The 27,086-nt window shown below is 44.4% G+C and overlaps 1 protein-coding gene across 4 annotated transcripts in view; it reads right to left on the bottom strand.

The window, feature by feature from the left end:
- FARP1 (FERM, ARH/RhoGEF and pleckstrin domain protein 1) overlaps nucleotides 1-27,086 on the bottom strand; it is a 282,193-nt gene that overhangs the window by 222,144 nt on the left and 32,963 nt on the right. For all 4 annotated transcript variants that reach the window (XM_053217290.1, XM_027065124.2, XM_027065123.2 and 1 more), the window contains exon 2: nucleotides 1,482-1,675. In XM_053217290.1, coding sequence (XP_053073265.1) covers nucleotides 1,482-1,652 — 171 coding nt within the window. In that variant the 5' untranslated portion in view covers nucleotides 1,653-1,675. The remainder of the gene's footprint in view (nucleotides 1-1,481; nucleotides 1,676-27,086) is intronic.

Raw genomic sequence — 27,086 nt, 5'->3', positions numbered from 1 at the left:
ATACCTCACCAAACCAGTCTGGCAACAAAGAGAAAAAAAGCTGGAAAGGGGGAGGGAGTACATGTTCCAGAAGGCCAAATTCTAACAGGCTGGCAGGTGCACTCCTCATTTATTTTTACAGTTTCAACAGACGAGCAATGGCTTTGTTCACCAGAATACGGACACGTTCCCAAGACTTTGAAAGACGGGAATTTCCCCAACAACAAAATAAGAGCTGTGCAATGAATTGGCAGTTCTAAACATGGCTATTCAGGAGGTTTGTCTTTCCCGGAGACACTTCATGGTAATTCACATTCTCTGAACAATATTAAGATGAATAGAATTTAGTGAATCATATCACATAAATGATTAAATGATAGGTTACAGATGTTAATGTCATGAAGTTCCAGTCCCTCCAGCCAACAGGAACAACAGACGGATCGTCTCCACTTTAAAGACAGGTTATATTCCCAAAGTTTTGTTGTTAAGTTGGCTGTTTAGAGCAGTTTTATTCCCCACCAACAATGCTGCACGCGGTGGACGGTATGTAAGACAGAACACAGAAAACCAAATCCAAACTGGGCTTCTACGTAGGTCTAAGGACCCCCACCCACATAAGGCATAAGGATTATGGAGGGAGGCACAGGCCGACTTCTGGAGAGCCGGACATATTCCTCTCACTTGGCCTGCCTTGCGCACGAGAAACCCTCCACCTGCGCGTAACTGCTGCTACTTCCCTAACCTCCAGCAGGAGTTGTATTTAAGGAGGAGGTTGGGGAGGAGGAGAAAGCAGGGGCTCAAGGAGAAGAAGAAAAAAAAAAACCACAGAATCGTGGGGGTGAGGGCGTGAGAGCCAGGGTGCAGGGCTCCCGCTGATGCAAGAGGCAAAGGCTGCGGATTCTTCCTTCTCTGAGCGGCCCCCAGACACCCCTCAGACACCCCTATTTTCCTCCCCTGGATGGTGGGCCTCTGAAATTCCAGGGCTGTAGCCTGGTGGGTCTGAATCAGGGTTTTTCTACACCCCCTACACTTCCCACTCTTGAACACAGTCGTCCACTTCCCTACAGACATGAAAACACGTGTGTGGCTCTGATGGTTTTCTCAGGCTTTTTCTTGCCCGTACACTAGAGAAGGGGCACACGCACGTGCACGCATCAAGGAGAGAGAATACGTGTAGAGACGCATCCACAAGACTACAATTCTATCCAGTTCAAACAGATACACAGAGCATGTGTGTATTACATACATATATATATTTGTATAGGAAAGACCGTACGATTCAAGTGAACTGCGCACTGAGACCGCTACGTAGGCAGAGCACGTGTGAATGTAAAAGCTGGACAGCTCAAAACCAGAACGGGTCAGAGGAACGTGCTGCAGGTGGAGAGGGAGGTGTGGACCCTTGTCCTGCCACCTCACATCACTGAGAACAGGGAGAAGATGAACCTCCCAGTGCTGAAGCCCGCCCACACTCTGGAGTTCATGGAGACACCCCAACTTACTGGAACTTCAAATGCCTCCTGGGTGTCGTCCAGCATCTGGATTTTAATGGACATGAGTTTTCCTGAAGGTGTTGGGGGCGGCTTCTGTCCATGTTCCAAGGTACTGATCCCCGAATTCTCCGGGGCCCCCAGTCGCGATCCTGGACTTGGCCTCTGCTCTATTTCTCCCATGGTGAAAGCAGATTATATAATATCTGCAGAAAGCAGTGAGAAGGAAAAATACATCAGAAGAGGACACTCATTTCAAGCACCTAAGGGGACATCTGTGGTCTCCGACCCTTCCTGGGATCCCTGGAACCACAGCTCGGTGGGCTCTCTGTCCCCTGCACAGCAATCACACGTGGGGAAGCTTCATGCATTCACAAACAATAAGGTCACCTTCAACCAACCAAGGCATGCAAATAGTTGTGCATATTTTAACATATTTTATAGTTTTACAGTCAGCTCTTATTCATACCATAGATTCAGTTGTTTTCAACATATTATCAGTGTCTGCAGCGAGCAAGGCACCACTTTTTACACATCTTGAGTCTGGACAGGAGATGATAAACAGTGCCTAAGCCATGCCATTAGCAACCATTAATTACCTTTTATGGACACACCAACATACTAAGTAATGTGAGTATTACAAAGATAAACAGATAAAACACATGGTGGCTCTCAAGTAATAATCTGTCGAAGCTAAACATGCATTCACACAGGGGTCTTTCTCCTGATTTCTCCTAACTCATTTCTTTCCTGCCATCCCCCTCATCGTTCCCCTTTTCCAGAAAAACCATTCTACATATAGTAGTATCAACGACAACAACGTTATTTCCCTAAAAACAAAACCCAATCCTCTTTACAAATAACCGGCTCTTCTCCCGCCATACCCACGCCACGCCACCCTCCCCCACGCCACGCCACCCTCCCCCACGCCACGCCACCCTCCCCACGCCACGCCACCCTCCCCCACGCCACGCCACCCTCCCCCACGCCACGCCACCCTCCCCCACGCCACGCCACCCTCCCCCTACTGCCTCGGTCTTGCCCCCAGGTCTTCACATGCATGGCTCGCTCTGGATGAGTGCTTTGCACTCCTCCTCCATCCAGAAACTTCTAGTCTAGCTTTCTGGAACTCAGTGCCAGTATCACATCCCCAACACCTGGGCAGGACTCAGGTACCGTATCCTTCTCGGTGTCCACGACTCTGTCAAGCGTCAGCATGGTGTTCAGTCTTATGTGCCTCTGCCTGATTACGTCCCCCATAACCTCATGACCACCCTAAAGCCGGAATCAAATCTTAGGTATCTTTGGATCTCAGCACCTACCTAGACACAGTGCGGGGTATAGAAAGTTCAACAATGACTGCTTGTTGACTGGCCCTGTCTGGACGTGAAGGGTCATGGAGCACAACGGGGTGCTTCCATCATGGAGAAGGCAGGAATGGTCCTCAATCTGGTCTCTAATGTCAGGGAATACTTGGAAGGAGACAAGTACACAGAAGAAGACACTGCAGGAAAATGGAACGGCCCCAACAAAGCTATGGGACAGAAACGGGGAGGCAGATACGAAGAAGAGTAGGAATTAATGCTGGAAATGCGCTTGGAAAACAGGGTGGAACAAACTAGAAGGACTTCAGACACCTTGCTGACAAATACGGTCTTTCCCTGCAGTCAGCGGGGAGCCACTGGAGAAGAAGGACATAAGAAAAGCAGAATTTTAGAAAAATGCATCTGAAGAAGATCTGTTCTACAGGCTGGAAAAAGATGGACGGCGGGGGCTGGGCAGGGGGTTATTCGGTGACAAAACTACAGCAACAATCTGTGCCCAAGGGGATAACTTAGACAGTGGTGACAGAAGGGAAAACATGAAGCCATAAAACCCACTGTTCTGGAAAAATTACCCTGATGTTGTTCACAGTAAGCTGCCCAGAGGAGGATATAAAAGTAGAACAATGACCAGAAAATGTTCTATCAGGGCAGAAGGGAGGGAAGGTGTGAGTTTCACTGGGGGCACCGTTCAGGGTTACAAAAGGCCAGCCAGGGACGTAAGGGGGAGGTGGAGCTGGGTTTGGACTGAGAGTTCAAGTCCATCTTACTGTGTAAGCAAAAGCCACAATGAAAGCAAATGGCAGAAGGTGGAGGGGAGGAGCCAACAAAGTAAAAACAACCGATGGCCCCATCACGAGGGTGGTCATGGCTTGAATACTGCTCCTCCAAAAATCTTACCCCCAGTATCTCAGAGTGTGACTGTATTTGAAGAAAGGGTCTTAAGAGAGGTGATTAATTTAAAATAAGGCCATTAAGATGAACCATAATCCAGTGTGACTGGTACCCTTATAAAAAGGGGAAAACTGGACACAGACACTAGGGATGCTCGAGCACAGAGGAGAGGCCATGTGAGGGCACTTGGAGAATGCGGCCATCTGCCAGGCCAGGAGAAAGCCCTCAGGAGACCCCGACCCTGCCGACACACCGGTCTGGACTCCCAGCCTCCGGAACTGTGAGGAAACACACTTCTGCTGTTTCACCCCCACCCCTAACCTGTGGTAGTTTGTTACAGCCGCCCTAACAAACTATACAAGGGTTCATGCAGAACCCGGAAAGAGGCACAGAAAGAACAACCTGGGGCACCAAGTGACTGCAACAGCTGCAGAAAGGGCACTGAGGGGGGATCACCTGTGGTGTGAGGTACAGACCTGAGTGCCGTGTCTTACACATTTGAGATCACGTCACCCTTCAGCTCTTTTGTTCAGGAAAAACCATCCAGTTTGTAAATCTTATTTGGTAGGCTCTTCTCACCCAACTCCTGCTCATCCTCCTCTCAAAGAGTTGGGCCCCTAGAAGCTTCCAACAATATTCCATATGGAAGCCCCTCCCCCCCTTCCTCACAGCAAAACCTGTGACACTCTCACTGTGACACCAAAGGCTGTCCTGGAGGTCAGCAAATCAGACACTATGGAGTCACCTCAACAACCTGGTCATTGACTCAAACCACCCTGGCCTCAAGAGATGTGTCCTTTGGACAGAGAAAGGGTGTGAAGACCACCTCCGAAATACCACTTACTAATTATTTTTCTACAAACTCTCTACCAAAGTCTAAGAGTATTCTTTGTTTCTCTACAGTCCTTCAAGGTTGGGTTCTGTGGCAAGGCAATACCAGTTAAGGGCGGACTTTTCTTTTTTGAATGCCCATGTAGGACTTCACAGATCTGTTCTGGAAGTACCTTTCCAATTTCTGCCCCAAGTAAGCTTTCCTTAAGACCCAAATTCTAATTCGTTTGTTGTGTGATCTGTGCTTTGCTTAATTCATCTATTAGTCTTGAGACATCTGACTGGACCAAGTTCATCTATAATGCCTAAGCACAGGGCCTTATACCAAATGGAAACAGGTTGTCTGCTTGTTCAAGGAATCAGATGTGGGTGTATATATCTAATTAGTTATGAAATGAGTTGTGTTGAAAACAATCTTCACAAACCAGGCAAAATTATTTTCGTATGTTTTCTGGTTGGGGTCTCATGGTTAAAAATGAATACAACCTCCAGAAACAACCGTGACATCAGCCCCATTAGCCTTCCCCATTCCCAGATTCCTCTGTACTTTTTCCTACTCTGGTCTTGATCCCTCCTTGCCTCTCGAAGCATCCTCTGCTGCCTGCCTCACTTCCCTGCACTCAGTCCATCAGGATGGACAGGCCCTGTGCTCAATCACTCATGCTGGGCCTGGCCCCCTAGCCCCCTACTGCAGAGTCAGGGAGATGTGGCTCAGATGCCCAGGCATGGAGGTAAGGACAGGAAGGAAGGGGCCCATTCTCCCACGTCACCCCACCTCAAAGGTGCTGGGGTCCCTCCTTGCAAAAGCACTTCCTCTCTGTCCAGCCTGAGCAAAGGGCAAGGCCCCTCATCCCCTAAAACTAAATCCTCTCTCCCCCTCGGGCTCAAGATCCCCAGATGAATATGTATGGTCAATTTAAAAAATTAAATTCAGTTAGTTATTAACATATATTTAGTACCTTAAATTCCCTTTTCCTCACTCTTCACAATGACCTCACGCCTGTATTATTTCCACTTCTGGTTATTGACATTTCAACAACGTAGTCATGCTTTGTTTTCCTAGCTGCATGAAGACTATTGCTGTACATGGAAAGTCCTGCTGAATTCAAATATAAATCCAGCCAAGTGGTCTGAATGGAGCATCCGAGGAATGTCACGGGAATATCCGAGGAACGCTGGCAACTCATAAATGGGTGAGCACGCTGATGCTAGCTATCAGAATCGGGGAGCCCGGTAACACGACACAGCCTTCTAGGTGAACATGTCCGGCAAACGTAAAAGCCTTTTGTTTATACAGATCAATCTGCGCTCTATTTGGGCTTTACCTCCATAACTACCCGCCTGGCTTCTGCATTCCTTAAGGAATGGCCAAAGGAAAGGAAATTAACGTCTCTGTCCTTGTGATACATGATTAACTTAGCATGATCACTCCAGACCTACAAGCAAAAAGCTGCTTGAGAAACGACTTTATTCATTAGCTCTATTTGAGAAGCTAGTTAAAAGGAAACAAGAACAACAACAAACACAGCAGTAAAATTGTTAACTGGCAGAGAAAAGATGAAAAAACTAGAGTTGCCCCGGCTTCAAGACTTCCTCTTGGAATGCACCCGAAAGCAAGCAGCAGGACACATGCAAATGCCAACTCCATCCCGGAGGGACTGAAGGACATTTGCAACTCCAAACCACAAACGGGGGTCAAGAGCTGCCAAACTGCCCTCAAGGTCAGACAGAGGAGAAGGAAAATGCTTGCAGAGGCTGCCCACGCCTGCAGAGCTGTGTACCCTGGACAAGTATGGCATCCTGAGCAACGACAAAGCTAGCGAGAACTTTCTGGGCACAAGGGGGAGAGATGTGCAGGTTAGCACGGACAGCCACCCTGGACACCGCGGTGGGAGATCTCCTAAAAGGTGGAGTGGACAGAAAACATTAGAGGAAATGCACATTAGCAGGACATCACCAAGGGCACTGGGAACACGACCAGCCCAGCAAGCAGAGAAAAACAGAGGATGAAAAGATTATATATACATACATACACATACACCCTCAGGCCCCAAGAGTTCCTACTAGCATGGGACACAGCCCTGTCTCCTGGCTCTCAGGAAGCGCCTACAAATAGCTAGTTCGGAAAGAACTCACCAAACAACAAAGGACCTTTACTAAGATGTTACAAGAAAGGGGGAAAAAAGTGAAAAAGACGGGCGTCCGGGTGGCTCGGCTGGACATCCAACTTCAGTTCAGGTCATCATCTCAAGGTTCGGGAGTTCAAGCCCCACATCAGGTTCTGCCCTTAGTGGTGCAGAGCCTGCTTGGGATTCTCTCTCCCTCTCTCTCTGCCCCTCCCCAACTCACACATGCACACACTCTCTCTCTCTCTCTGAAAATAAATAAACTTTAAAAATGAAAGGACAAAGAATTCCAACGTTTCCCAAACACGTCCTCACTTAACAAAACAATGAAATAACAGATTCCATAAACAAAAGCACAACAGGATTTATAAGAGTTCAGGGGAGCTATGGGAAAAATAAGGAAATAGAGCATGAGGGCAGACCTCAGGGGGATACCAGGATGAACAAAAACATCACTGCTATAAAACAGATGTCTAGGTTGCCCCCAAATTCATATGTTGAAACCAAACCCTGATGTGATGGTATAGGGGTCGGGGGTGTGTGTGGTGGGGGGGGGGGGGGGGAGAGTTGGCGGGTGAGTGAGTATATGCTGAGGCTGGAGCCCTCGTGAGTGGATTCATACCCTTATGAAACGGGCTTCAGAGCCATAGTCCATCCCCTCTGCCATGCAAGGACCCAGTGGGAAGTCAGCAGTCTATGAAGCAGGTGCCTTCTGGGGCACCTGGGTGGCTCAGTTGGTCATGATATCCCAGTTTGTGAGTTCGAGCCCATGTCGGGCTCTGTGCTGACAGCTCAGTGCCTGGAGCCTGCTTTGGATTCTGTGTCTCCCTCTCTCTCTCCCCTCCCCCACTCACACGAGAGCACGTGCACGCTCTCCTAAAATATTTAGAAAAAAATTTGAAGCAGGTGTCTTCGTGTTGGCTTTCCCAGCCTCCAGAACTGTCAGAAATAAAGTCCTGCAGTTTATAAGCCACCCAGGCTACGGTACGGTTATAGCAGCACAAACAGACTAAAAGAATCACCAAAATGGAAGTGGCCAAAAGGAAACACACACAAGTGAAAATATGAGGGTCTTGAGGGTAAAGACTGAGGAAAAGGGAGCAAAAGATTTAAAATGGAGTGAAAAGTGATAGCTGTGGAAGACAGAGGACATCCAGCTCACCCACAATCAACATCCCTGAAGAAAAAAAAGAAACATCAAATAATGGAACAAGAAAACAAACAAAAGAGAAAGGTCTAATTCAGGAAAACATTCCAGAAATAAAAGGGGACTCTCCATAGTAAATGAACGTCTATTCCAGAGACAACAGGACGATCAACACCAAGACATCTGTATCATCGCTGATCTTCACAAATTAAGAAGGAATCACTCGGGGGCACCTGGGTGGCTCAGCCAGTTCGGCATCTGACTCTTGACTTTGGCTCAGGTTCTGATCTCTTCATGAGACAAAGCCCCGCATCAGGCACTGTGCTGACAGTGTGGAGCCTGCTTGGGATTCTGTCTCCTTCTCTCCCCTCCTCCCTCACTAGGGTTCTCTCTCTCAAAATAAATAAGTAAACTTACAAAAAAAAATTTTTTTTTTAAGGAATCATTTGGGCACATATGCACAAAGTTCAAACAAAACACAAAGGGTCAAAGTTCAGGCTTGCAAACAGCAACATTTAATGCTTACATTGTCAAAAGGATCCTGAAATAAATAAAAGGAATCAAAACCTTAAAGCCAAATTTTCATCCAATAGAAGAGCCAAACACTATTTTTTTCTAAGGCTTATTTTACTTATTTTGAGACAGAGACAGCAAGCGTGGGAGAGGGGCAGAGAGAGAAGGAAGAAAGAATCCCAAGCAGGGTCCACACAGCACAGAGCCCAACTCGGAGACGCATTCCATGAACCGTGAGATCAGGACCTGAGCCGAAATCAAGAGTCGGACGCCCAAACAACTGGGCACCCAGGCATCCCGAACCAAACTAAATTCTAAGTAGTCAAGAACTCAAAATATTATTGCCCAAGCCCTTCCAGAAGAAACTACTGGAAGGCTAGGCATCAGCAAAACAAGGGGCGAACGTGGTGAAACACTGGAAAGGATTACTGGTAAACTTTAAATCCAGGTATACCCTTAACAGGAAGGCTACAATAGTCGCAGAATATGGTTAACTCCTGACAACGCAGAAATACGAAGAAACTGGCAGAAGAAAGGGCCGCGATGTTTGAGAGGCATGGGAAATTAACTGTTAGCACAGGCTTTAAAACAGATAAAAGAAAATTTAAATCTCCAAAGGTATGCAAATGGTTAATAAGCACACAGAAGGATGTCCAACACCGTTAGTCATTAGGAAATGCGAAGGACATGGACTAGGAGACAGTGAATTTGGATATTTCACATCCACTGTGATGGACGGTAACAAATGTTACAGAGTGTGGATAAGCTGGAATTCTCCTACATTGCTGGTGGGAATATAAAAAGGTGCAGACACTTTGGAGAATATTTTGGTAATTTCTTTAAAATTTAATCAAAAATTCTGCATGCAAGCCAGCAACTGGGCTCCCCTAGGGAAGCCTAGGCGTCCTCCTCAAGGGGCAGGAAAACGGAAGTCCACATACAGACTTGTACATATGCTAATGTTCGTAGCTGAATGAGCCAGCAGGTGGAAAAGAAACAAGTGCTCCCAAGATGGTGAATGGATAAGCAACAAGCAACGTGGTGTATCCAAACAGGGGACTGTTATTCACCAACAATACAGGACATGCTGACATATGCTACAACGTGGATGAACCTCAAAAAACATTTTAAGTGAAAGAAGCCAGATGCAAAAGATTACATAACAAATGACCCTTTTTGTAGGAAACATCCAGAAGAGGCAAATCTAGAGAGAGGTTTCCTGGAGCTCTGGAGAGGGGCTGGGCTGGCAGCAAAGGACCTGAGCGATGGAGATTTTGGGGGGGAGGGGGGAGGAGGTGCTGGAAATGTTCTGAAATTAAATTGTGGTGACAGTCACACAACTCTGTAAATGTACGAAAAACCTGTGAGTTGCACACTGAAAACACATCAGTTATGTTGTGTAAATTATACCTCAATAAACAGCATAAAAAATGTGCACAACTTGTAATGAGCAATGGCTGATTTATGGAATTGTTGAATCACTATATAGTACACCGGAAACTAATATAATGCCGTATGTTAACTGGAATTTAAAACTTTTTAAAGAGGTGTGTGCATCCACACAAATATCCTTGGGAACACACAGAGCCTCTCTGGAAGGACAGAGTAGTGACTGGTAGAAGAGCAGGCTCCTGGTTAAGGACAGGACTGAAAGGGATATTACCCATTCAGAAATACACAATTTTAGAGGCTCCTGGATGGCTCAGTCAGTTAAGCGTCCAACTCTCGGTTTCAGTTCAGGTCGTGGTCATGGTTCGTGGGTTTGAGCCCCACGTCGGGCTTTGCACTGACGGTGTGGAGCCTGCTTGGGATTCTCTCCCCCCCCCAACCCTCCCCCACTCACACTCGTGCCCTCTCTCCCTCTCTCAAAAATAAAAAAAAAAAAAAAGGAATAGAAAATTTTAAAAATTCCATCTACTAGGAGGACATCATCCTCACTCTCCTGGCCCTATCTAGAGCATGAAACCCAACGAGAAGACATCACTGTCAAGAAGGGTCACAACTCTCAAATCAAAACAGGATGACCAAGAGGAATTTTTTTCAAGAATTTCTCCTTCCAGTTTTACATGGAAGCCACTTAAAAATGCGGGGTTAGGGGGTGCCTGGGTGGCTCAGTCAGTTAGGCGTCCAACTTCAGCTCGGGTCACGATCTCACAGCTCATGAGTTCGAGCCCCGCGTCGGGCTCTGGGCTGACAGCTCAGAGCCTGGGACCCTGCTTTGGATTCTGTGTCTCCCTCTCTCTCCACTCCTCCCCCACTCATGCTCTGTCTCTCGCTCTCAAAAATAAACAAACATAAAAAAAAAATTTTTTTTAAATGCTGGGTTAGGGCAAACTCACAGAAAACTGTTACTGAAAGGGAGGAGCCCAAGACGTGGATCCTAGAGCCCCCAAAGTACTTCTGCACACCTGCCACTGTGTGGGGACCAAAAGCAGCTGGAGACACTCGGGAGCACAGAGGGCACAGGGTGCATAACCCGGGCTCCGCTGGGTAACAAAGCCACCTTGTGCTCAGTCCCCGGGGACCCACCAGCCAGGAGGGAGAGGCCACCCCAGAAAGGCTGGCGGCCAGGAGCAACTCAGGAACACAGTCGGCCAAGTTTGGCTTTTCACAGGGGCTTAGATAAGGGGTTTTGAGAAAAGTTCAAAAAACAGCTATCTATTCCAATAGATTTCCTCACTTCAAAAAAAAAAAAAGCGTGTAAGCAAAAGAAACAACTGTGGATCAGCTGTTTTACATCAACCAGAGACTTCAAACAGGAGAGAGACTGCTTGGCCTTGTTTGATCATCTGGGAGGACAGCAGGACATTAACCGGCTCCAAGCTGGGGGCCCCCCACCCCGATCCACCAGCGCGGTCAGGAAAACAGAACAAAGCCACGTCAACTACATAAATGTGATTTCTTCGCCGTCTTTCCTCTCCATCCTAGTAAAAAGTAATAAATTAAACAGGCTATCTTAAATACCTTTAAGTCTCCAGAAGGTACTTCAAGGAAAACGCAGATCAGTTTTCTCATTTCATAGACATTATTTCAAAAGTCTGGTTTTAACCTATCCCTTTTTACTCCAAAACCTGAGCCTGATCAATGCCACGTTAAATGTGACCATTCCTAGCCAGGCGTTTCACGATCCTCCCTCATTTCTCTAGGTGTGAATAAACATTTCCAATCCAGCTGGCCCCTGCGGGTCCGCACGGCTACGTCCTCCTGACACTGAGCTGTTGCTGCTTGGTTACTTCCTTCTCAAATATCGCCCTCTTGACCTGGCTCCAATGTCACCTCCTCCAGAAATCCTTCCCTGATATACTCTTTCAGGGGGAAAAAAGGAGCCTCACTTTCTTCTCTCCGGGTTTTGCTTGTACTTCACTTGCTTTCCAGGCCTTTCTCCCCTTTGCCTGCGTTGCCAACTAGGTTACAAGTACAGAGGGGCTGCGTTACCTACCTGGAGGCGAGACAGGCTCCTCCCGTCTCAGTTCAAGAGACCTCTCTGCCTCAGGGACTGTGAGAACTTCAGCCGGCGCATGCGCACATGTCCCTTCTAGATGACTACCCGGAAAACGCAAAGCCTACCGTTTACTGCAGAGGGGCTTTTAAACCCGGTTGCAAATCAGCAGCAGCAGCATCACCTGGGAGCTTGTAAGAAATGCAAATTCTGGGCCGCGTGGGTGGCTCATTCGGTTAAGTGTCCCACTTCCGCTCAGGTCATGATTTCACGGTCCTTGGGTTCAAGCACCGTGGAGGGCTCTGTGCTGACAGCTCAGAGCCAGATTCTGTGTCTGCCTCTCTCCCGCTCATGCTGTCTCTCTAACTCTCTCAAAAATAAACATTAATTTTTTTTTTTAAGAAATGCAAATCTATCCCAGCACTGGTCCACTGAATCCTAAAGGCTTGGGTGCCTTCCAGGGGATTCTCATGCGGGCTCTGGCCTGAGAACCACCGCTCCACCTCCCAAGGTCCCAATCAGGATCAGCTAAAATAAGTAAATTCACCTAACAACAAACTGGCAGTAACTTCACCAAGAAAACACCTGTCGACCGCGTGTCACAGGTGCACCTGCCGTAATGAGCGCCTGATTTTTTCAGTTGCTCTTGACACTTGGCATTTCTTTTCCAATCACCTTTTCACGTATTTAAGACACTGCAATACTTCATTTGCATTTTCACTGATTTGGTAGCACAGGTTTCCAGCATTAATTAGATAGGCAAAGACAAAAGCCTGTAGAAAGGAAGTGCAAGTAAAAGGTGCTGGGAACAGAAGTCTCTTTTTACCCTGGGGTGGGGGAGGGGTGCGGAAAATCAAGAAGGGGGTGGATCTCTAATTAGTCCCGTGTCAATGACATCAATTTCTTGATGACTTTGAGGGCACAAAATTAAACGTGAGCTCCCCTCCATGCTACCTCTAACGCAAAGGCCAGGGTAAATAAAATGTCAGGAGAAAGGCGGTCTTCTTGAAGAGAAACAAAAAAAAAAAAAACAAAAAAAAAACAGGCTGCAGCCTCTTTCAATCCCCACAGGTGATGCAGCTGCAGATGTCAACAGAGACTGTACTTGGTGGGCTGCCGTCAAGCTCGCTCTACTTACAACACATCATTCTCGTCCACTTACTACAGAAGGTCCTCTTTCTTTGTCTCCAGCTGACACTGGTCAGCCTCTCCAAATATTTGTGGAAAACACCTGACCCTTGCCTAGCCCAGAGTGAGGGTGCAGTGTATTATTACAGGATCTGCTTACTCAACGTCTCTGAAAATCACATTACTCTTCAGACTATCATTCCCGTGTCACGATCATTGGGATCCTCACCGTTGAAGGCACTTATAAGTATCTAGTATGTTTCAGCAACTACACTCAGCACGACAGGGGACCCGAAGCCACAATACGGCACCGTACGGTTGGTCTTCATGGGATGTATTACCCATCAGGCAATAGAAAACAGGTACTCAGCGGTGAGGGTTGAAGGCAACGTGTTTGCTTCTGACCATAGGTATTATGTCAACTTTAAAAGCTACAGAAAGGTATGGATAAGACACGCATTCTAGGCAGAGTTCATTCTGGCATTCAATAAAAGTGCTTGCCATGTGCCGGGGGCCCTGCCAAAAGTGGGTACTAACAGAGGCAAGATGATAGTGAAAAGAAAAGGAGATGAGCAGGTGTGAGGCAGATCCCAGTCGGCCTGAAGTAGGTCAAGGTGTAAGAGGTTCATCTGTGGATCAGAATGAGGCACTAGGGTTTTTAAGACAGGGTGAGACCCGGGGCAGTTTTAAGAAAATACTCGACAGTGAGATGGGGGCTAGATTAGGAGACCAGTCAGGAAATATCTGTAATGCCCTGTGCAAGAAAGGTCGTGACAGCGAGACTAGAGGGTAAGGAGGCGTATTTCAGGAATACTTTGGCATTAGGAATCTGTACAAATGGATGACAAATTAGAGGCAGGGAAGATGGTAACAGGGGAAATCGAGAGCTCAGCTGCAAGTGGAGACGGAACAAGGGAAGGCCAAGAGGCCCAGCTGTGGCTGCCTGAGGGTGACTGCCGAGCATGGAGAAGCTAGCATGGCCAGCAATATTCTGAAGGGGACTGCTTCCATTTTCCTCAATGCTCACCATTCCTCAGCTCCCACTACCTCCTCTCAAAGGCTTCCTCCAAAGTTCCACTCTGGTAAGCTGAGTAGAGGGGCCTGAGGTTCAGGAAAAGGAAGAAGTCACCTGCACACGAGTCAGAGGTGACCCCGTGACAGCGGGTGGTAGGTATCAGAGAGGATGGGAAACGCACAAGAAGAAATAACCAAGATGGTAGCCCGGAGTGAAGGCCACGGTCAAGGGTGGGAAGAGGAGAGGACTTGGCGAAGGAATCCCAAGTTCTCGGAGTTGGAAGGGCTTCTGATGAACATTTAGGACAACCTTCTTCCTGATGGGTGAATCCCATATTTTTAAAAGAGCTGAGTCTGAAAATCCATTCTAAAATCACAGCAGAAAGCCAAGGAGGCAAGCGCATCAAGAACCAGAGGCTAAACCACAATGCTGGGTGTTGTCAGGGCAACACGGAAAATAAGGATTAAGAGAAGTTCATTCAGGGGCGCCTGGCTGGCTGAGTTGGTACAGCATGCGACTTTCGATCTCAGGGTGGTGATTCGAGCCCCATGTTTGGGTGCAGAGATCGCTTTTAAAAAATTTATTTTAAAGAAGCTCATTTGTTAGATCTGGTATGATCAGGTAGTCTGGTATGAAGAGAAAAAATATCAATTGAGAAATGGAGGAAGAAGCCAGACTGATTATTAGTAATTGAGATAGCAAATGTATTAATCCGTTTTTTTCACTAGACTTTTTTTAGAGCTTTATGTTTCCAAGAAAATATAGAGGGCTCGTAAATACCCTCTCTCCTCACACAGTTTCCGATTATTAACATCTGCATTACTGTGAAAAATATTTGCATTTGTATTTGTATTTTCTGTCCACTGACGGACCAATACTGACACATTATTATTAACTCAAGTCCAGCTCAAGTGTACCTTTCGTGATGGGGGTCAAGGGCAAAATGTCATGCATCCACGATTATAATATCACACAGAATCATTTCTCTGCCCCCCAAGTCTCCTGTTCTCCATCTATTCATCCCTGCTCCCCTTCTCCATTGTATTCCCTGACAACCACTGGTCTATTTACTGTCCACCCTTTAGCCTTTTCCAGAAAGTCATATGGCTGGAATCATAGAATATGTAACCTTCCTGTCTGGCTTCTTTCACTAAACAATACACGTTTGAGGTTCCTCCATGTTTTTTCACGGCTTGACGGCTCGTATCTTTTCACCACTGAATAATATTCCATTGTCTGCAGGCATCACGGCTTCTTTTAAAAAAAATTGTTTTAATGTTTATTTTTGAGAGATAGAGAGACAGAGCACAAGTGGGGAAGGAGCAGACAGAGAAGGAGACACAAAATCCAAAGCAGGCTCCAGGCTCTGAGCCATCAGTACGGAGCCCAACGCGGGGCTCAAACCCACAAACCGCGAGATCATGACCTGAGCCGAAGTCAGATGCTTAAGGCACCACAGCTTCTTTGTCCATTCACTCAGTGAAGCACATCGTGGTCGCTTCCAGTTTTAAGGCTACTCTGAAATGCTTTTCAGTTACAGAAGTGGGAGGGGGTAGATGTTACTTCCAAAGGGGGCTGGCTCAGCCTGGGGTGAGAAATAACAGCAAGTCCCGCTGTTTAGCGAGCAGACGTTGCCTGCCAATTTCTGGCGCAGTCAAGCCCACACCTTGGCAGGTAATGCAGAGGGTCCTATGAGATCACTCTCCTTCACTTCATGAGAAAATGACTGGACTGAATAAATTAGAAGAAAAAGTGTTTCTGGAAAGAGGAAGAAAGAAAGAAAGAAAGAAAGAAAGAAAGAAAGAAAGAGAAGGAAGGAAGGAAGGAAGGAAGGAAGGAAGGAAGGAAGGAAGGAAGAAGGAGAGAGGAGGGAGAGAGAGGGAGGGAGGGAGGGAGGAAGGAAGGAAGGAAGGAAGGAAGGAAGAGAAAGGGAGGGAGGAAGAAAGAAAGAGAGACAAAGACACAAAGGAAGAGAGAGAGAAAAGGGAAAGGGAAAGGGAAAAGGAAAAGGAAAAGAAAGGAGGGGTACCTGGGTGGCTCAGTCGGTTAAGCCCAGGACATGATCTCATGGTTTCGTGGGTTCGAGCCCCGCGTCAGGCTCTGTGCTGACAGCCCAGAGCCTGGAGCCTGCTTCAGATTCTGTGTTTCCCTCTCTCTCTGCCTCTCCCCCACTCACACTCTGTCTCTCCCTTTCTCTCTTTCAAAAATAAATAAACATTAGAAAAGAAATTTTTTTAAAGAAAAGAGCACCAAGTATTTTCTTTAATAGACTACAAGGCATTAAGTTTGTGTTCAAATTTGGTCAAGATAGTCCCGATAGCTTCATTGTTAAATAAAGAAATTTTTAGTAAAAAAATTAATTCACAATCTATTGTTCTCTCCTGAAGTTTCTCTGGAAATGATGCTTAAGAAAACAAAAATGCCAAAATCTAAATGCAGCCTGCATCTTGTGGAAAATTCTACTGACATCTATCCTATAGTGAGTAACAGCATGTTTCATACAACTTTAAGAAAAAAAAGAAACCATTTCCTAAAGCTTCCAAATCCCATGAATCAGAAATGACAGAGCTTCCCTTCAGGGTGGGAAAAGGAAAGCAATTTCTATTAAAGCCATTAAAGACTAGACTGTTAAATTGTCTCACAGTTCAATATTATTCAAGAAATAAACGAGGCAGTATTATCGCGGACCAAATGATATAATAAAATTCAACAGAATTGCAAAGGGTATATCACATCTTGGAACACTTCCCCCAGAATTAAACATTAATTAAAATAGTAAAATGTCAAGGGGAAAAAAAAATGTATGTAATAAAAAAGTGAAACCCCTTGTGAAAAATGAAAAATTTAAATGTCAGCCTGGTTAATAAATAAGGTATTTAACTATACAATACTGTCCATAAAAAAAAATAATAATTGGAGCGCCTGGGTGGCTCAGTCAGTTGAGCATCCGACTTCGGCTCAGGTCATGATCTCATGGTTCGTGGCTTCGAGCCCCACATCAGGCTCTGTGGTAACAGCTCAGAGCCTGGAGCCTGCTTCGGATTCTGTCTCCCTCTCTTTCTGCCCCTCCCCTGCTCACAGTCTGTCTCTCTCTCTCTCAGAAATAAATAAACATTAAAAAAAACTAATAATAAATAATAATAATAGTTAGGAGTAATAGTTTTTGCCTTGCATCGCTGAGAGGGAAGAAAAATGATATAGATACCATCAGATTGTTCACCGGATTCTAAATCCTAATTTTTGACATTTTTGAGCACATCGTAAAATGAACTTGATCCTTCCTGGATTTTAGGCTTCTGATTCACGGATTGTGGAAAAAATATACAGGTATTATTTCAACTTAGCCAACACTTATTGGCACTTTCTAGAGCAGAGCAGGCATTATTCTAAGAGTTTTATCAATACTAACTTATTGAAGCTTCACCCACCATGAGGCGGACACTATTACTGACCCCTTTTACAGATGAGGAAACTGAGGCAATGAGATTAAGTCAACTTTCCCACGGTCACCCAGCTAGTAAAGTGGCAGATATGGGACCAGATGGGAGAGAGGCTGGTCTTCACCACCACATCACAAGCTCTCCTGGACAAGATCATCTCTAAAATTGTCACCCTCTCTAATACTCAATGACCTGAGGGCTCAGTATTTTAGATGGAATCAGTTTTCCCTGAACCCCTCACCTTTTTTAGCCCAAAGGTGCCAAGCAAGATACCAAGCTAATTACCTATGTGGGCTAGTAAGGATCCCAAAGGGACAAATCCATCAAATAATCAAAACGCTCACTGAATTATTTATTACTAGAGTATAAAAAGTATGGTGTACTGCCTTTATGGTTCTATGTTACGAATTTTTTAAACGTCTTAACACCCTTCTCACTTCTCTGAGCGAGGATTTTTCACAAATGTGTATTCATGCAGTAGATAGAACATGCAATAAACATCACCCGTGAATTAGCTCAGTTCTTAAAACTGAAGATACTCGGAGCACAGGCAAAGACACTGCCCTGAAAAGTGCTGGGAAACCGCCGAGCTTCGAGGGACATTGAGACACTTGAGGCAGACACTTCCAGGCAAAGTCAAAGACAGATAACCGGCCCTCTCTCTCCCAGGGCGAACACTCGGTTCCCACGGATTACACTGCTGGGTTAAAACAGACAGAACTCTATCGTGGCCACTTGTCGCGAAAGAGAAAAAGCGGACGGTGGAGTGGGGCTGTGGAATCAGCTCCAGGTACTCTCTGGGCTCAAAGGACCAGGCACGGTGTGAAATGAGATATCGGAGCACAGTACTGCCTTTTTTTTTTTTTTCTTAAGGCAGATACCTACTGCCTCGCCTTTTCCTTTTTTAATTTATTTTTGAGAGAGAGAGAGAAAATCCCAAGCAGGCTCCGCACTGTCAGCGCAGAGCCCAAAGCGGGGCTCGATCTCATGAGCCCTGAGATGACGACCTGGGCTGAAATCAAGAGTCAGACGCTCAACCAACTGAGCCACCCCTGTGCCTGCGGAGCACAGTAGTTCTGTTTCTGTTGAGAAATACACATTTTTTCATTCTTGTCTCTCAGTGCTTTCACGTAATAACACGTACCATTTATTAATAAGCACTTACTGGCACTATTTCTTCATCACTACGGAACCACCATGTGGGACAGCTACCTGCAGGAGAGTCTATGAAAGACCAGGGCTCTGAAGAGGAACACGAGGCCCAGCAAGCTTGTGGCTGAATGGCAGGGCTAGTCTGTGTGACCCTTCATGGGCTGGGTCTCCCCAATCCTCCCCGCAGCCTAAAAGGAGGTTACTGTTAGCTCTGTTTCCCAGATGGGGCACCTGAGACTCACTTAGGTAGCAGCCAAAATCCAGGAGGTACCAACCAACAGTCTATAATCCACTGGAACAAGCCATTAAGGAAACACAAACCCGCCTGGGACAATATATAAAGGCAGAAATAACAATATCGGGACAGCAAGAAATGGTAAATAAAGAACACACATTCTGCTCTATTATACTCTAGTTTTTCATCTAACAGTGATTTTGTTGAAGTGCAAAATTCACCTATAACAGAAGTTCCATGTGCATGTTATATATTCTCAGATTGTAAAGATCATAAAATTAGCAATAAAGAGTGAATCTCCACCAGGCATCTGTAAACTTGGATACCCTGTGTCACAGCAAGGCAACAGTTAGAAGGGCATTTTTCTTAAAGTCACTAAGAATAGTTTCAACATTGAAAACAAGCAAGGGCCACCTGGGTGGCTCAATCGGTTAAGCATCCAACTCTTGATTTTGGCTCAGGTCAGGATCTCACAGTTCATGGGTTCAATACTTAAATCAGGCTCTGCACCTGAGTGACCAGCCTGCTTGGGATTCTCTCTTGCCCTCTCTCTCTCTGCCTGTGCCCACCCCGTCAAAATAAATAAATAAACATTTAAAACAACAAAAAAAAAGGAAAATGGATTGTTCTCTACACCAATATAAGCAGGAAGAATGAACAGTCTTTATCTAAAGAATTCTGAAACTGACAAGAACATAAAACCAAATAAACTGAGAGTAAGTAAAACTTAAGCAACAAAAAAAGTATATCATCTGTTACAGAAAACATGAAAAAAACAAAAAAAAAAAAAGAAAAGGAAAACTCAGGGGCACCTGACTGGTTCAGCCAATGGAGTGTATGGAGTGTGTGACTTTTGATCTCAGGGTTGTGAGTTTGAGCCCCACGTTGAGTATAAAGATTACTTCAATAAAAACGTTGAGGGGGGAAAAAAGGGAAACTTAAAACATTAGTCTTGAAATTTACATCTCCCCCAAGTCTATAAAAGCCTGGGACATTTTCCCAACATTTCACAGATAAACAATCCTTTTTTTTTTTTCAGTTATATTTCTAAACTCATTTTAGTTGAGCCCAAGCAAAAACAAGAACATTTTAAAAGAAAAATTAAACTCAAAAACCCTTAATAAAATCCTACTGAGGGGTGCCTGGGGTGGCTCAGTCAGTGTGTCCGTTCGAGCCCCATATCGAGCCTGCTTCAAATCCTCTGTGTCCCTCTCTTTCTGCCCCTCCACCACTCGAGCTCTCTCACTCTCAAAAAAATAAATAAATAAGCATTTAAAGATTAAAAAAAGGAAAAAAACCTGGGGCGCCTGGGTAGCTCAGTGGGTTAAGCATCCGACTTCAGCTCAGGTCATGATCTCAAAGTTCGTGAGTTCAAGCCCCACGTTGGGTTTTGTGCTGACAGCTCGGAGCCTGGAACCTGCTTCAGATTCTGTATCTCCCTCTCTCTCTCTGCCCCTCCCCCGCTCATGTTCTGTCTCTCTCACTCTCAAAAAATGAATAAATGTTAAAAATAAATAAATAAATAAATAAATAAATAAATAAATAGAAAAAATCCTACCTTAAAAAAAATCTTATCAAGGTGGCAAAAAACACACAAGAAGAATATCTACTATGAGTAAGTTAAGATTTAAACTGGCAATTCTGAGATGGACTAGACCAGGGGAACCTATCCACTGTGCATTATAACCAGAAACGATAGTATCATATAATACCCATAAGATCTCAAAAAACACCCTCAAAAATTGAACATGTTCTTAATACTTTTCTATATATGAGCACTGAACAGCAGCTGGTAGCAGGCACACCGAAACAGGTCTTCTGTGGGAAGTGAGATTATAAATGCTTTTGATTTCTCTTCTTTTAAGAAGGTGCAAAGGTCAACATGAAATGGATACCCATCTAAAGTCAGCACGGAGAGTCAGGGACAAATGGCAGGGACTGTTAGTAGCCAACAGGGAAAGGCAGACATGTGAGCCTCTGGAGAATATCCAGAAGAGTTTGCTCAGTCATCCTCCAGAGCAGGTGAAGGAGTCCCGGAAAGGCCCTCGCCACTGCCAGGCGTGAGAGCTGGGCATTCAGGGTATAAAACCTACGTCAAGTCAGGGGACATGTAGAGGCTGCCACGGACACAGGACCCTCTGGTTGGGGAAAAGAAACCACAAGTGTAAGTGAGCTCCAATCCCACTGCACTAAGGAATCTAACATCAACTTAATGTCTTAAAGTTGTCACTATTTTGAAACCAAAATCTAGTGAGCTTAAATATATATACATATATATGTATGTGTATACATATATATTATGACATATAAATATATATGTACATACATACATATACATATATATATATATATATATATATACACATATATATATTTATAGGTCATTTCAGTGGTCCCATATGTGCAGTTCAGACATTCAGAACTTAGCATCAGTGACTTCAGCAAGGAACAGAGAGCACAGTGATCCCTCCTCTCAAACCTTTGACTCTCAGACCCAAAAGTATATGAAATGTGGCCAAATATATCATATATAGTAAAGGATATTTAAACAAGTGGGAGAAAGGTGAATTCTTCAATACGAGGTGTTGCAACAAATGGGTGGCCATTTGGGGAAAAATTAAGTCAGACCTACACTTCTCCCCAAAATAAATTCCAAGTGGATACAAGATTTTAAGGTAAATAATGACATATAAAATCTTTGACTCTCAGGCATTCTCAGCTTCCAATGTCCATTTTTGCTTTAGCTACATAAATTACTCAGGAAGGCCACGTATATTCTGTATATCAGGCACCTCATGTGTCATCTTAAGTTGCCTCTAAGTGTCCATCCTCCGATGGGCAACTGTGGGGAGCTCCCCTCCTGAAAATCAGCAGGGACTAATCTGTATGTGCTCCAGATGACAGAACTGAAACAGTGGTTTACAAAAAAGAGCAGTTTCAAAGCTGAAAATCATTACAATCCCATATTTATTACGGCCATTATAAAAACTATTACCATTCTGACATGAACTATTTATTTCTATTCAATTTTTTTTAATGTTTATTTATTTTTTGAGAGAGAGAGAGAGCACAGGAGAGCATGAGCGGGGGAGGGGCAGAGAGAGAGGGAGACACCGAATCTGAAGCAGGCTCCAGGCTCTGAACTGTCAGCAGATACAGGGCTACAACCAATGAACTGTGAGATCATGACCTGAGCTGAAGTCAGACGCTTAACCAACTGAGCTACCCAGGTGGCCCTATTTGTATTCAATTTTTAAATTGCAATTAATAATTATATTAATCAATCCTGATAAGCAATTATGCCTAATTAGCAATTAAAGAAGACAAAGGTAAATGGAAAGAAAACCCTACCAGAGTTCAGAAGGAACCAATATGGTAGCCTTGACAGTCTTCTTTATTTTTTTTTAAGTTTATTTATTTATTTGGGGGGGAGGGGGTGGGGAAAGAATCCCAAGCAGGCTCCACGCTGTCAGCACAGAGCCTGACACAGGGCCTCATCTCACAGAGAGATCAGGACCTGAGCCGAAATCAAGAGTTGGATGCTTAACCAACTGAGCCACCCAGGCGCCCCATATGACAGTCTTCTTTAAATGAATATATAAATTTTCTGCAATACAAAAACCCACAGAGAATATTTATGGAGCATGACAGAGCAATAGAAAATCCACTCAAGGAAATAAGCAGGCAGTGAAACTAAAAGAATATATTAATTTCATGTAGATCCAGAATTAAAAATGCACCTCTGGGGTGCCTGGGTGGCTCAGTCGGTTGAGCATCCAACTTCGGCTCAGGTCATGATCTCGCAGTTTGTGGGTTTGAGCCCCGCGTCAAGCTCTGTGCTGACAGCCCAGAGCCTGGAGCCTGCTTCGGATTCTGTGTCTTCCTCCCATGCTCATGCTCTGTGTGTCTTTATCTCTCAACAATAAATACATGTTAAAAAATCAAAATCAAAATCAAATGCATCTCTAAGGGATAATTGTCAAATGGGTTGTTATCAAGAAGAGGATTTGAGAAAGGAAGCTAGAAGCTAAAATGGCTTTATTAAGAACAAACCAGGCCAGGGGCGCCTGGGTGGCTCAGTCGGTTAAGCGTCTGACTTCGGCTCAGGTCACGATCTCGCGGTCCGTGAGTTTGAGCCCCACGTCAGGCTCTGGGCTGATGGCTCGGAGGCTGGAGCCTGCTTCCGATTCTGTGTCTCCCTCTCTCTCTGCCCCTCCCCCATTCATGCTCTGTCTCTCTCTGTCCCAAAAATAAATAAACGTAAAAAAAAATTTTTTTTTTTAAAAAGAACAAACCAGGCCATAGTAACCTCCTTTCTGTTTTTGTCAGAGTTTTACTCTGGGAGATCAGGGGATTGTTAGAGCCACAGAATAGCTGGATTCCAATGAGGCATTCCAAAGAAATGTTCATGACATGGCTGTATATTAGGTGAGGATAAGGGCTGGGTGACAAAAAAGCTGGTTGCTACTGAACAAGGTACCAAAAAAGTTTTGAAAAATTAAAGAACATCTCCCTAGACCATGAGTCCCAGAAAATGGCTCCATCCTTGCAACTTATCAGATATCCTTTATTAGTTGCTTTAGTGAAGGTTTTAATGGTATGCAAATAATATTTATGGATAACAAAACACTAACAAAAAGAAATGTCAGGATATTTAATAGGAATGTCTGGCTAATATAACACTGTATGTTAATGATATTTCAGTAAAAAACAAAACAAAACAAAACAGGAATACACCAAATACTTCAATGTTACAGGTCTTCATAAATTGCTCTGATGGGTCTCTCTAAATAAAGAAGTCAGCTGGTTCCTTCCACTGGAGCACACATTTTCCACGGGGAGAAATAAACAAATATAAGAAGAGCTTGGTTTTCTGGTGACTCCACAGCATAATTATCAGAAGTTATAGAATGGCATCTTACTATAATAGGCTACTGAGCCCTGATCTGTCAATCGGTCCATCCATTCATCCATCCATCCATCCATGACTTCCTGCTTAGGTAAGGAACTAGAGAAACACAGACGTTTCATAAAATCTATTTTGCTTGATAGAATATCCACTAAAGACTTAGAGGGACAGAGTTATTACCAACATAAGCAAAATTCTCTGGCTTCCTCACATTTCTTGTCCGTTTAAAATATCTGCCTGTAATCAATGGTTTTTCTTAAAATGCCAAAAGAAATTTCTTTGGAGATTTTTTTTGAAAGTAGACTAGGAAGTAAAACTCAATGTTATATGCCTGGTGTTGAGGGAAATGTGATACGACACTTCTAGAAATCAATACCATAAATACTGTAGACTCCCCCTAATTTGCAATTTTGGAGAATTTATCTTTGAGAAATCATCCCAAGGAATAAAGAGGCCATGAGCACAAAGGTGTTCTTTGACATTAATGTCAACTCAAAATACCCAAAGAAGAACTAACCAAATTATGGAACATCTGCTGCTCGGAATTATAAACATGAAGACTATGCAACATAGGAAAAGTAACCTGTTACAGTGTTAAAGTTAAAAAATGCAAAAGTAGTGGGGGGGGGGGGGTTGGCTGGCTCAGTCGGTTGAGCAGGTGACTCTTGATCCTGGGGTCTTGAGTTCAAGCCCCACATTGGGCATAGAGCTTGCCTGCCTGCATATGCACACATGAATGAATGAATAAGTAAATAAATGCAAAATCACACTTGCACAATGATTATGGATGCCACAGACAGGGTCAATGTCACAGGCAAAGAATGTGAGTTGTTGGGACTTCAGGCCTATATGTCCTTTTTCTCCTTCTTTTAACCCAGAGGTTGCTTTTACTGGTACACTGCAGGAGGGGGGAAAAAGAAACATTAAAAGAAAAGAAAGTAGTACAGCGTCCTGCAATGCCTTTGTAATCGGGATGAAATTCATCTTGGTATCTACAGATTATGAACAAGTTATATTCCTAATATTTATTCCCATTTTGATGAATATTTGGAACCCAAAAAGCATTGTCCACTGTTACAGGATGGAAAGATTCTCAAGTCAGCCCTGGAAAGCCATTTTAGCACACCAAAGCTTACCAACAGTATTAACAAGAGCTAACTACTACTTAGAGCTCCATTTCTGTTGAAAAGTATATTCTTTTGTTCTTTTTCTTTTTGGAAAGTACATTCTGTAGCCCAAGTCAATGTCCTCAGCGCTCACTTCACCTGTTTCAGAGACTCCTAAGGTTACTCCCCTAGAGATAGATGGTGGGGGGTGGGGGGCCGGGGTGAGGAGGTGGGGGAAGACTAGCCAAGTAAGTGTCTATGTTGAGAATCCTGGCAGAGTCTCAGGAGTTAGGAGGGTCAGAGGTGATGCAGGTCAAAGCTCTTGGGAGCAGGAAGACCAGGTCCACAGTGGGAACCCAGCCAGGCAGCATCAGAAGTTACCATGACAGCTGGGGCAGGACTGCGAGTTCCTATAATACCTTCAGCAGTGCTGCGTGGGGAGCATAAGGTCCTGGCCACACTGTGTATGTCAAGTTTCCACTCTTAGAAGAGGTGGGGGGCACAGGAGAGCAACAGAATCGGGAGCCGGTCTAGGTGAGGTGGCAGGAGGCCAGTGTTGGTACACTTAGAGGATTCGAACAGATACTCTGGAGTCAAGTACTACCTATGTCAAAGTTTGTTTTTAATGGGGAAGAAATAGAAACCATATGCTATGAACTGAAGTGAGCATTCCCATGCCACGCCCCCCCCAATTCGTATGTTGAAGCCCTAACCCCCCAATGTGACTGTATTTAGAAACAAGACTTCTAGGAAATAATTCTGGTTAAACGAGGTCACAAAGGTGGGGCCCTAATCTGATGGGATTGGTGGCCTTTATAAACACAGGAAGAGAGAAAGATCTCCTCTCTCTAAACACGCATCTACCGAGGAAAGAGCATAGGGGACACAGTGTGAAGGAGGTCATCTGGAAGCCAGGAAGAGCGCTCTCACCAGGAATCAAATTAGTCAGTGCCTTGATCCTGGACTTCCCAGCTTCCAGAACTGTGAAAAATACATTTGTGTTGTTTAAGTCACTCAGGTCTACGGTATGTTGTTCTGGAAGCTTGAGCTAAGACACTGTCGTTTATAGAGCTCCTGGAAATGTCCTATTGCATTTGTTACCTATCAATTACCTGGCTGAGAAGGAACTGGACTCTGCAAACTCTATCAGTCAGTCTTAATTTTGCTTGCAATCAGTTTGGGAGGAAGGAAAAGGTTCACAATAAACACATACAGAGTTAAAGACCACAGGGTTGGATCTTCTTCGAACACTGATTTATAATGAAAGTATTCCCAGAAAGAACAGCGAAGAGAAGGGAAATTTTTCAGACTTTCACCATTCATTATGACGGTGCAGAGACACAACAAAGAAAGCACGTGGGTTTTAAAGGTTTTGCAGAGAAACTGCCCACGTACCGATGTCAAATATCCTTGCAGGAAGGAGACGGTTGTATAATATTTTTAAACGAAAATAACAAAAGAGTGGAGACAGCTTCAGGCGCCCCACTGCAGACACCTGGTCATTGCTGAGCAACAATTCTTTAGTAGATCAGCTCAAGAAGAGAAAAGCTAACACAAAGGCTATTACAGACAGGGTCAAGAAAACCAAAGGGACGTGGACAAAAAGGAATGACAGCACCAACAGGCAAAAGAAGACAGGGGCAAATCTCGGTCACAAAATATAGACACTCCAGTGTAGAAAATATCGTATGTAATATGAAGATGGAGAACTTCAACAAGAAAGCAAAAAATAAGCTTTTAAACAGGAATCACCCAAAAGGTTTCTGTTAACAGAGATCACCAACCTTGGCTGTTGTTCATAAAAACTGTGATAGTATACTACATCTGAACTCTTTTCTGGGTAACTGCAAATAAAAATCTGATGCATATTTATTATATGAGGCCCCAAACTAGTTTTTAAATTAAAAATTCAGCTATGCCTCACTTGAGAAATCTTTGTAATACACATGGCAATAATAAGTAAATATTGTCTGTATTGAATATGTATTTTATTTTACTATTACATTTGGTTGGTTAGGGAATTTCTACCCCTACAATTTGCATAATCTGGTGAACTGATTCATCACTTATTCAAATCCTTTTCTGTACTGCGGATTATATCAGGTTTATTAATGGAATCTTTTATTCTCACATGATCAAAAGCTGTTACGGTCTACTTGTGACAATGACCAAAATGTGGCAAAAAAATGAACAGGTATCCTCTGTGAACTTGGCCTAAAGCAGCCAGTAATAATCTAGGCAGACACTGAACATTTACTTAAGAATGTATTAAAAATTAAAGGCCTTAGCAGCACCTGGCCAGCTCAGTCAGTGGTGCATGTAACTCTTGATCTTGGGGTTGTAAGTTCAAGCCCCACGTT

The sequence above is a fragment of the Acinonyx jubatus genome, chromosome A1 (assembly GCF_027475565.1).
Source record: "Acinonyx jubatus isolate Ajub_Pintada_27869175 chromosome A1, VMU_Ajub_asm_v1.0, whole genome shotgun sequence".
NCBI lineage: Eukaryota > Metazoa > Chordata > Mammalia > Carnivora > Felidae > Acinonyx > Acinonyx jubatus.
The sequence above is the reverse complement of the archived record's forward strand: the minus strand, read 5'-3'. Positions and strand labels throughout refer to the sequence as shown.